Source organism: Piliocolobus tephrosceles, chromosome 20 (genome assembly GCF_002776525.5).
Source record: "Piliocolobus tephrosceles isolate RC106 chromosome 20, ASM277652v3, whole genome shotgun sequence".
Classification (NCBI taxonomy): Eukaryota; Metazoa; Chordata; class Mammalia; order Primates; family Cercopithecidae; genus Piliocolobus; species Piliocolobus tephrosceles.
In genome coordinates this window covers 351,057-361,825 of record NC_045453.1, presented here as the reverse complement: position 1 = coordinate 361,825, position 10,769 = coordinate 351,057, and the positions used below count along the sequence as shown (strand labels likewise).

The 10,769-nt window shown below is 57.1% G+C and overlaps 1 protein-coding gene across 2 annotated transcripts; it reads left to right on the top strand.

The window, feature by feature from the left end:
- Nucleotides 1–349: 349 nt before the first annotated feature.
- Nucleotides 350–10,769, top strand: CDC25B (cell division cycle 25B). Of its 2 annotated transcripts, none has more exons than XM_023220230.1 (16): nucleotides 350–1,349; nucleotides 2,268–2,353; nucleotides 3,010–3,061; nucleotides 4,924–4,965; nucleotides 5,102–5,138; nucleotides 5,382–5,504; nucleotides 5,609–5,731; nucleotides 5,892–6,026; nucleotides 6,360–6,440; nucleotides 6,562–6,738; nucleotides 6,919–7,014; nucleotides 7,543–7,605; nucleotides 7,767–7,865; nucleotides 8,060–8,193; nucleotides 9,225–9,336; nucleotides 9,476–10,769. In XM_023220230.1, the coding sequence occupies exons 1-16, from the start codon at nucleotides 1,150–1,152 to the stop codon at nucleotides 9,614–9,616; spliced, it is 1,701 nt and encodes a 566-aa protein (XP_023075998.1). In that variant the 5' UTR covers nucleotides 350–1,149; the 3' UTR covers nucleotides 9,617–10,769. The 2 variants fall into 2 exon arrangements, with proteins under 2 accessions (XP_023075998.1, XP_023075997.1); XM_023220229.1 differs by having other exon boundaries at nucleotides 2,226–2,353.

Below are 10,769 nucleotides of genomic sequence, written 5' to 3'. Positions count from 1 at the left end.
AAAGATAATTGGAAGATGCTTAGCTTAAATGAATGACAAATTCAGCCTCTCTGGTCTGGTCATCAAAGAAACACCAATTAAATAATATGGTACCATTGCCACCAAGTTAGCTAAGTCATCAATGGGCGTGATACTTAATTCCCTTCTCTGGTTGCTGACACCCTCCTCGACCCCCAGTCGCGGAAATCCATGCCTACTCCCACCGTTCAGAGCCTCTACTGGGGCTGCCGCGAAAATTGGACCGGTTGGGGTAACATCTAACCTGGGGTCCCCCGAAAGCTCCCGTCAGTTCCGCTTGGGGGCCCCACTGCCCTCCCACCTCCTAAGCTGGGCGCTCCGCCTGCGAATGACGTTTTGCTGCTGCTCAGCGCAGCCACTCGCGGGGGCGGGGAGGCTGCGGGCACAGAGGAGCCTGGAGCGAGCGAATCCTGGCCTACCGCCTGCCCAACCGCGTGACCTTGAACGAGTTAATGAACTTCACGCCTCAACGTCCAGGTCTGTAAAATGGGGTATCTAACGCAGACCGCACAGCCCAGCTGGGTTTAGCAAACTTCCGGGAGCCGCTTGGAGCCTCTCCCCGTCCCTAGCGGTGATACCAGGTGACGATATGCCGCAGGGGGTCCTGCGGAGGCCACCCTAGGGCGTTGCTGCTGCCTTTGGGAGTGTGGAGCTCCAAACCATGTCGCGACAGGAGGATTTCGGGAGGCCTGGATCCTCGCGCCAGGGGGATGTGCGAGGGTATGGGATGAATCCTAATTCCTCCGACCCACCCAAAGCCTAGATAACCAGCCTCGGCGCCTCTCGCCCTGAGGGCCCCGCCCTCAATCCCGCCCTCCTCTAACCCGCTACCCCATTGGTGGCGTCCGGCGGCGCGGTCGCTGTTATTTTTCGAATATATAAGGAGGTGGAAGTGGCAGCTGCAACTAGAGGCTTCCCAGGCTGGTGCCTGAGCCCCGCGTCCCTCGCCCCCCGCCCTCCCCGCATCCCTCTCCTCCCTCGCGCCTGGCCCTGTGGCTCTTCCTCCCTTCCTCCCTTCCCCCCTCCACCCCCTCCGCGCCCGCTGCCTCCCTCGGCCCAGCCAGCTGTGCCGGCGTTTGTTGGCTGCCTTGCGCCCGGCCCTCCAGCCAGCTTTCTGCCGGCCCCGCCGCAATGGAGGTGCCCCAGCCGGAGCCTGCGCCAGGCTCGGCTCTCAGTCCAGCATGCGTGCGCGGTGGCGCCCAGCGTCCCGGCCACCTCCCGGGCCTCCTGCTGGGATCTCATGGCCTCCTGGTGTCTCCGGTGTGCGCGACCGCTTCCTCGCCGGTCACCACCCTCACCCAGACCATGCACGACCTCGCCGGGCTCGGCAGGTAGGACACCCCAAGGAGGCTGGATATAGGGGTGAGAGGCCCGGTCTGGAGTCCTGGGTCTCCTGGAGAACCGGGCATGGTAGTCGAATCCAGGAGGTGGAGTCCCGGGGAGGCATCCTGGGCAGTGGAGAGGTACACCCTTGTCCCTTCACAGGGGCCCAGGACATGGGAGGTGAGACCTGGGCTGTGCCCCCCACACCCTCCAGGTGACCTGCTCTCAGTCTACACAAGCCTCTCCAAGTCTTTCCCCTCACTCCCTCATTGTGCCTCCACCATGCTGCCTCCCTAATCTCTGCCCAGATAGCCACCATTTTGCTCCAGGATGGGATTCCCAAGCCTGGAGAGGGAACTTGAGGGTGGCAGAGGCGTGGGGCACTCACACATCCGTGCCCCTGCTCCCTCCACCCCAATTCTGCCCCCAGAATTAAGGCAATTAATTAAACACTGATCCTGCTCCCTAAGTGCAAGGGGAGAGCTGGGTTGTTCCAGTGGGAGAACCTGGTCTTGGTTCATCCTTCAGGAAGGATCCTGGAAAGGTGGGGGTCTGACAGTTTAGGGGAAGGCTCTCCGCAGCGTCTCGGCTAGACCACCAACCCCTAGGCTGGTCTCCATCCAGGCTGCCTTGCTCACACCCTGGGCTCACCTTCCCCTGCGCCTGGGAGGACCTTTCCTAAACCAGGCAACAAAGAGAAGCCCCTTTAGGGCCTCTGTAGAATGAACCTGCCTTGAGCTGAGAAGAGGGCCAGCCCTCAGGGCCACTGCTTTCCTGGTGTAGTGTTTCGCTCAGTTCTTTTCTCAGTGAGGGAGTGGGAACATGGGCTAGCGAGACCTTGAACCCCACCTTTCTCCTTTCCCGGGTCCCTGCTCCTTTCCCAGCGAAACCCCAAAAAGTCAGGTAGGCACCCTGCTCTTCCGCAGCCACAGCCGCCTGACGCGCCTATCCCTGTCTCGACGGGCATCTGAATCCTCCCTGTCATCTGAATCCTCCGAATCTTCTGATGCAGGTGAGGCCCAGGGGAGCCTGGGGAGATCTGCCAGTGCCAGGAGAGTTTGTGGGGGCTGCCTGGGCCTCCCGATTTCCCTGCCAATCAAACTAACATCCTCCCCACAAGCTGGTGGGCCCAGGAGCCTTTCCCCACCCTCCACAGAGATGGGAGGAAGACACACCTCATGTGTATGTCTTCTCACCACACCCAGTGTGGACGGGCTGAGTGGATGAGAGGGTGGGGCTCTCTACACTAGATGAGATCTTACCTATGTAAAACCACACACCAAAGTTCCTAAACCACAGCCCTACCTGGGAAGCACCCAGGGCTGAGTTGTTCTTGAGAATATTCTTAGTCTATAACCTCTTCTTTAAAAATCTATTGTCTCTTCTAGAACAAATTGTTTGAAATCAGTTCAAGAAAAATGCTTAGCGAGCATTGTGGTTTAAAGACACATATAAAGGAATTTCCATAGTAAACAGGGAGTGGCGTCCTGTACCATTTGGGAGATGATGTGTCAGCTCTCAGGGTCCATGATTGGGTTTTTGTTTCATTTTCTAATGTGCCAAAGTCCAAACTAGAAACTTTTCTTTTTTTTTTCTTATTGGGACATGGTTGGGGAAAGTATACAGAAAGTGCCACTACTTTCAAACCAAGGTGCTCTGTCCCCTCAGGTCTCTGCATGGATTCCCCCAGCCCTGTGGACCCCCAGATGGCAGAGCAGACGTGAGTAGAGAAGGGAATGTCTACTATCAAGCAGTCAGCACCTGCCTTTAAGAATCCTAGTTCTAGCATAAACTCACTAGGGAGGTCTGGGAAAACGGGCAGACCATGGGGTGGCTTTAGGATCCCCATGGCCGGGGGGCTCACTGACCTTCTCAGGCCTTGGGATTCTCCTCCCTGTCTCAGAGAAGGATCTGCTCTCATGGGAGCCAACCAAGAGTGGGCTCAGGGCCAGGGATGGTGGAGACAGTGGCCATTGGGAGAGCAGATACTAGACTACAGCCCATGTCTTGCAGGAATACAAGCCCAGCGTATATCCCGTTTTTCTTTCTTGCCTATACCCATTTTTTTCTGTGAAATATTACAATTTAAAAATATGATCCAGTTAATTCAAAACTTTAACTCACTCTAGGTCAAACAAACCACGGTTGCCTGCAGATTGATTTGGCTTTTGGCCAATCAGCAACCTTTGACTTCGATGACACTTGACCCTCTGGCCAGCCCTGGTCTAGGCCCTTTGTGCAAGGGAATGGAGAAAGAGTTCGTGGGCTCTGACCTGGACAGACACTTTCCCCTTGGCTGTGGGCATGGGTGGTGTCTTCCAGAGCACAGCTGTTCCTGTCCAGTTGTTAAAGCCCAAGCAGCTGGGCAGCTGCCAGCCATTAGTAGGGACAGCTGGGCATCCCTAGCCTGTGCTGGGGACTGTGGCTTTGGGTTTAGGGTAGTGACTTGTCTTACCTCCCATTGTCTTTGATCAGACTAGGCTGGGCTGCAGATTGGTTCACAAACAGGAAATGGGGAGAGGATTGGGTGGGGTCGGGGGACTGCAGGTTGGTTTTGGTGGCAGCACAGAGCAGTCTTGCCCTGCCCCCAAGGCCCATGTACAAGCCAATGAAATTGGTCATCCCTGATGCCAGGTCGGCTGGGCACAGCAGCCCCCCCCGGGGGGGCATCCCCCTCATACTTTATCCCTGAGTGGTCCCCTGCCCCACACCTGCTTTGACAGTTATACAGAGTTTCTCAGAAAGAAGCTCTGTGTGTGTGTATGTGTGTGTGTGTGTGTATGTGTGTGTGCGTGTGTGTATAGATGCACAAAAGCTCTGCGTGGCAGGTGGTCTCCTGTAACACAGCTGTGGGCTGGGGCCTCAGAGGGAACATGTGTTGGAATCCCTTGCCTGCTGGCCCCTTCTAAGGCAGAAGGAGGGGGTGGGACAGAGGCTGGTCCTGGAAAATTCCGTAGGAGGGAGGAGAGGATGTGGCCCTGCACGTTTGTCACTAGGGGGTCTGCTGTATCAGACTGGAGCTGATTGGGGGAGCCCTAAAGCAGGCCCCAGTCCTGGGAAGACCGGGAGCCAGGCCAGCTCCTCACAGGGGAGAGGAAGCCTCGCCTTGTTGTCCAGGCCCTGTAGACACCCACATTGCTGGGTGCCCCTGGCCTATCACCATAGGATGGATGGATGCCTTTCCTGGCAGCCATATGGCCCTGCTGAGGTGATTTGCATACAGGTGGAAGGCCTGGTGCAGGCTGGCGAGACTGTTGCCTTGGTGACGCCTCCCTGACCCTGTGACCTGCCCCAGCTGTCTCTATCACTGCCATTCTCTGGGCTTTCTTTCATTCAGGGCAGCCTTTAAAATTCTAGGCTGTCTCTTATCTCCCCCCTCCCCAGTACCTGGGCCCCCTGATGGTTGGGCATTCTTCCTACCCAACCCCTTCCACTGGCTTGAGCCCTGGCCCTTGTCTTTGCCCTTATTCCTCCCTGGACTGGAGACCTGGTGCTGGGAACTGGGGGACTGAGGGCCTGGTGCTGGGGTGGGTGATGGGTGCGAAGGGAGGATAGGTTGCATGGGACCCTTCTCTGTCCTAGGTTTGAACAGGCCATCCAGGCAGCCAGCCGGGTCATTCGAAAGTAAGTGTTCCCAGGCCTTTTCCATCTACCACGGGCTTTCCCCTAGGACGTATAGGGCTCCGGAAGGGCATGCTACATGCTCTTGGTCCCTGCCCTGCCTCTCCCAGCTCTCACCTGTCCCCGTTTCCTCCTGTAGAGAGCAGTTTGCCATCAGACGCTTCCAGTCTATGCCGGTGAGTGTCTTTGAGGCCTGACTGAGGCTTAGACATGCTGGCCAGGCATGGGGTAGATGAGCAGGAGGCATCCAGGGATCACCTCCCAGCTGGGTGTCCCAGGCAGGCTGTGGGAGATGGGGTTTCAGAGGTAGATAGGTAAGTGGGAGGAGCTGGAGGAGAGGTGGAGAAGGTAGGGCCTGGGCTGGTGCCGGAGTAATGCAGCCTTCATTCCTCTGCCCGCCGCCCTGCCTGGCTCTCTAGGTGAGGCTGCTGGGTCAAAGCCCCGTGCTTCGGAACATCACCAACTCCCAGGCGCCTGATGGCCAGAGGAAGAGCGAGGCGGGCGGTGGAGCTGCCAGCAGCTCTGGGGAAGACAAGGAGAACGTGCGCTTCTGGAAGACTGGGATGGGAGCTCTCCAGGGAGAGGAGGGGCATGCTGGGGTGGTTTCCTGGCATGTGAGGACCCTCCTTTCCCATCTTGGCTGCAGGATGGGTTTGTCTTCAAGATGCCATGGAAGCCCACACATCCCAGCTCCACCCATGCTCTGGCAGAGTGGGCCAGCCGCAGGGAAGCCTTTGCCCAGAGGCCCAGCTCGGCCCCCGACCTGATGGTACATCTAGAGAGCTGACCCCTGGCCGGGGCCTGGGGAGGCAGCCTGAGGGAAGAGGAGGGTGGCCCTGAGCCCCCAGGCACTGGGAACTTTTCCTCAGGATGATGCGGGCGGGAACTGTTCCCACCTCTAAGTCTGTGTCTGCCTGTCATGTGGACAGTGTCTCAGTCCTGAGCGGAAGATGGAAGTGGAGGAGCTCAGCCCCATGGCCCGAGGTCGCTTCTCTCTCACCCCTGCAGAGGGGGATACTGAGGAAGATGATGGATTTGTGGATATCCTAGAGAGTGACTTAAAGGTAAACAGCCTTGGCCCGCCAGGCCCCTACCTCCCCATCTCTGGGTTCACCCAAAAGAAGAGAGCTCTGAGCCCCTGTGGCAGGACCGTGACCTCGTTCCAGTGTCAGAAGAAGAATTTGAGGTAACTGAGTAACAGCCTAACCTCTGGCCAATCAGAGAAGAGCAGGTGGCTGGTGCCACAGTGGAGGGGAGGTTGCGGAGGTGGGGGAGCTTCTCACCCCAACCTGGGGTTTGCCAGGGAAACAGGGAAGGCTGTGCTGGAGGATTCCGGGACTGGAGGGGTTTGGCCTATGCCTGTGGGTGTGACCCTATCCTTGCTAATCCGGCCTCAGGATGATGATGCAGTTCCCCCAGGCATGGAGAGTCTCATTAGCGCCCCACTGGTCAAGACCTTGGAAAAGGAAGAGGAACAGGTGGGCCTCTGGGGTGGCCCCCTCGGAATTTGGAGGCATGGGGTCCATTCTACCGTCCAGTGGATTTGAGGGATGGGGTGGGGCCTGGGCACTCTGATCCCTAACCTGCTATGTCCACCAGGACCTCGTCATGTACAGCAAGTGCCAGCGGCTCTTCCGCTCTCCATCCATGCCCTGCAGTGTGATCCGGCCCATCCTTAAGAGGCTGGAGCGGCCCCAGGACAGGGACACGCCCGTGCAGAATAAGCGGAGGCGGAGCGTGACCCCTCCTGAGGAGCAGCAGGAGCCTGAGGAACCTGTGAGTGCCTTCCTCCTGGAGCCCACTTTTGCACGCACCTGGGCAGCCACTCCCTTGGCTAAGTTTGTGGCAGAGGGCAGGTGGCAGCCTGGGCATGGCAGAGAAAGGGGGTACCAGCCAGACAGGGCATTGAGGGGCAGCCCCACCCTGACCCTGGCCTCCATCTGACTCACTTTTCAGAAAGTCCGCGTCCTCCGCTCAAAATCACTGTGTCACGATGAGATTGAGAACCTCCTGGACAGTGACCACCGAGAGCTGATTGGAGATTACTCTAAGGTACCTGCAGCAGCGAAGGGCCCCTTGGGGGCTTGACCTCTTACTGACTAGGGGTCCTCTAGCCTAGGGGCTGCTTGGGTTTCTCCCTCTCCCCAGAGCTCCCTTTTCTTTGTCCTTTGTATCTTTTCATCCTTTGTTCTCATATAGACTCCTCCCTCTGGCCCTCCTTGTCTCCTGACTCCACCTCAAGTCAGTCCAGGCATCTGTTGCGTCTCCATCTTATTTCCAAGCTCATACCTAGCTTGGAACCCCGTCATGCCTCACCTTCGGGCTTGGCAGAGGCTAGGGAGCAGAGTGTGGAGTTCATCTCTTCCACTTCCCTTTTTCATTTCCCTTTCCCCTTGGAAGGTTGTTCCCTGGGTGTCAGACCCAAGAGACCCTCTCAGTTGCTTTGGGACCCAGAGCTGAATTTGAAGGCCAAAGCAGGTGTGGCCTCTGAGTTTGGGAATGAAACTTCATTCTTTCCAGGCTCCTGGTCTTACCAATTTAACTTTTTCCTCTCTCCCGCATCCCTTCCCTTCCCTTCAGGCCTTCCTCCTACAGACAGTAGACGGAAAGCACCAAGACCTCAAGTACATCTCACCAGAAACGGTAAACAGCGTTGCGCCATTTTCTAGGCATATTTGGGACTGTAGCTCCGCTGTTGACCTTCCCTGGGGACAGGCTGTATGGACTATGCCAGAGGACAGGCTAGAGCCACCTGCTGGCTGCCAGCCTGACCTTCTGGAACCAACCCCCATGACCTCCTACAGATGGTGGCTCTGTTGACGGGCAAGTTCAGCAACATCGTGGATAAGTTTGTGATTGTGGACTGCAGATACCCCTATGAGTATGAAGGTGGGCACATCAAGGTAAGGTGGGGCAATGGGGAGAGGCCCTGAAGATCCCACCTGCTTTAGGCCCTTGCTCTGCCAAGAGCAAGAATGGGTGGACGGGTGCCCCCTCTTGTGGGGAGGGTTCCTACCGAGAGAAGGACAGGGACTGCAGGGGGAGGGGCCTGCCTCCTGGGCCCAGGGCTGTGCCTGACCTCTGGCTCCTCTGACAGACTGCGGTGAACTTGCCCCTGGAACGCGACGCCGAGAGCTTCCTGCTGCAGAGCCCCATCACACCCTGTAGCCTGGACAAGAGAGTCATCCTCATTTTCCACTGTGAATTCTCCTCTGAGCGTGGGCCCCGCATGTGAGTCCCAGCTCCGCCCAGCCAGCTAGTGTCTGCCCTGGCCTTCCCTGCCCAGGCTCGCAGGGGCTGGCACCATTGCAATGGCCGAGGGTGCAAGTCCAGGTTCTGCTCTGTCCCATCTGATGGCCTAGAGCTGACCTCAGCCCCACTTCACTGCACATGGTATCCACCTCCCATCTCCCTCACTGTCCTGCCTATCAAACCTCATGTCCACCCCCCATCCATTGCTGCCACCCTCAGAAAATCTAGTTCCAAGTCTCTAGCAGTGTCTTTCTCAAAATCTAAGGGCCCCATGTTAGTCCCCAGTGACACTGACCCTCCCCATGTTTAGTGCTGTTAGGTCTCCATTGGAACCTCCTCCACTGGCATCCACAGCACCTGGGCCCTCCCTGGCTGAGCCCCTTCTGCGCCTATTCCTGTTCTGCCTGGCCGTCTGTCCTCCCACCCCGCCTCCTTCTGGGTTGCCACTGGTCCATCAGACTGCTAGTGACTCCCCAGTCTGGCCTCACCCATGTGGTGGGAATCTGTACCCAGATGCCCCTTACAGAGTCACATCCCTGTGGCCCTCCCATCTTCTCCAGGCATCCCAGCATGTGGCACCCACCTCCACCCGGGCACCAGGCCTGGGCACTGGCTTCAGTCTTGGGTCCTCCTCCTCCCTTCTTCCCACCGCTGATCCTCACTGGGTCTTGTCCAGGAGTGGCCCGAATGGGTCCCTTGAATTTGGCCCACTTGTCTCCTCTCCTGCTTCTCCTTTCCTGGTCCAGGCACAGATATCTCTAACAAAGATGGTGCAACTTCTTTCTAGAAACAGAGAGCTCATCCCCTTGATTTTACCTCCTTCCTTCCACCTCCCCACCCTCTTCTGTAGCCACACTAATCTAAACAGTGTTCTTTTGGTTACATTCCTGTGCTCAAAACCTTCTGTGGCTCCCCAAGGCCCTCAAAGGAGGGGACGTGGGGAATAGGTCCCATGATGAACAAGCCACTGCATATCCCGTTCTGACCACACCCTGCCCGTGATGCCTCAGGTGCCGTTTCATCAGGGAACGAGATCGTGCTGTTAACGACTACCCCAGCCTCTACTACCCCGAGATGTATATCCTGAAAGGCGGCTACAAGGAGTTCTTCCCTCAGCACCCGGTAGCGTGGGTGGGGAAGGCCACAGTCTTCGTGTGAGGGTTGGCTTGGCCAGGCTGGAGCCATGGGAGGGGGATGGGAGGGTTGGGTCCCTGTCAAACTTACCCATTCCACTGCATTGAACCCTCCTATCCTGCCCTAGAACTTCTGTGAACCCCAGGACTACCGGCCCATGAACCACGAGGCCTTCAAGGATGAGCTGAAGACCTTCCGCCTCAAGACTCGCAGCTGGGCTGGGGAGCGGAGCCGGCGGGAGCTCTGTAGCCGGCTGCAGGACCAGTGAGGGCCTGCATCAGTCCTGCTACCTCCCTTGCCTTTCCAGGCCTGAAGCCAGCTGTCCTATGGGCCTGCCGGGCTGAGGGCCTGCTGGAGGCCTCAGGTGCTGTCCATGGGAAGGATGGTGTGGGTGTCCTGCCTGTCTGCCCCAGCCCCGATTCCCCTGTGTCATCCCATCATTTTCCATATCCTGGTGCCCCCCACCCCTGGAAGAACCCAGTCTGTTGAGTTAGTTAAGTTGGGTTAATACCAGCTTAAAGGCAGTATTTTGTGTCCTCAAGGAGCTTCTTGTTTCCTTGTTAGGGTTAACCCCTCATCTTCCTGTGTCCTGAAAAGCTCCTTTGTGTGTGTGTCAGCGGAGGCTGGGGGAGAGCCATGGTCCCTGAGGATGGGTCAGAGCTAAACTCCTTCCTGGCCTGGGAGTCAGCTCTCTGCCCTTACTTCCTGGGTCAGGACTGCCCCTAACCTCTGTAGCAACCGTGGTATGTCTGCCATGTTGCCCCTTTCTCTTTTCCTCTTTTTCCTGTCCCACCACACAAGCACCTCCAGCCTGAACAGAAGCTCTTACTCTTTCCTATTTCAGTGTTACCTGTGTGCTTGGTCTGTTTGACTTTATACCCATCTCAGGACATTTCCGTAGACTGTTTAGGTTCCCCTGTCAAATATCAGTTACCCACTCAGTCCCAGTTTTGTTGCCCCAGGTTATTATTCTTGGGGGCTCCCAGGGCAAGGGCTAAGGCCTGAATCGTGAGCCTGCTGGAAGCCCAGCCCCTACTGCTGTGAACCCTGGGGCCTGACTGGTCAGAACTTGCTGCTGTCTTGTTGCGGATGGATGGAAGGTTGGATGGATGGGTGGATGGCTGTAGATGGCCGTGGATGCACAGTGCCTTGCACACCCAAACCAGGTGGAAGCGTTTTGGCTAGCATGACAGCCTGCAGCAGGAATATATGTGTGTCTATTTGTGTGGACAGAAATCTTTACACTTAGGGTTTGGATCTATTCAAGAGGAAATATTCAAGTCACAGAAGCAGCTAAACCAAGGACTCAGCACCCTCTGGATTCTGAATCTCAAGATGGGGGCAGGGCTGTGCTTGAAGGCCCTGCTGAGTCATCTGTTAGGGCCTTGGTTCAATAAAGCACTGAGCAAGTTGAGAAACCA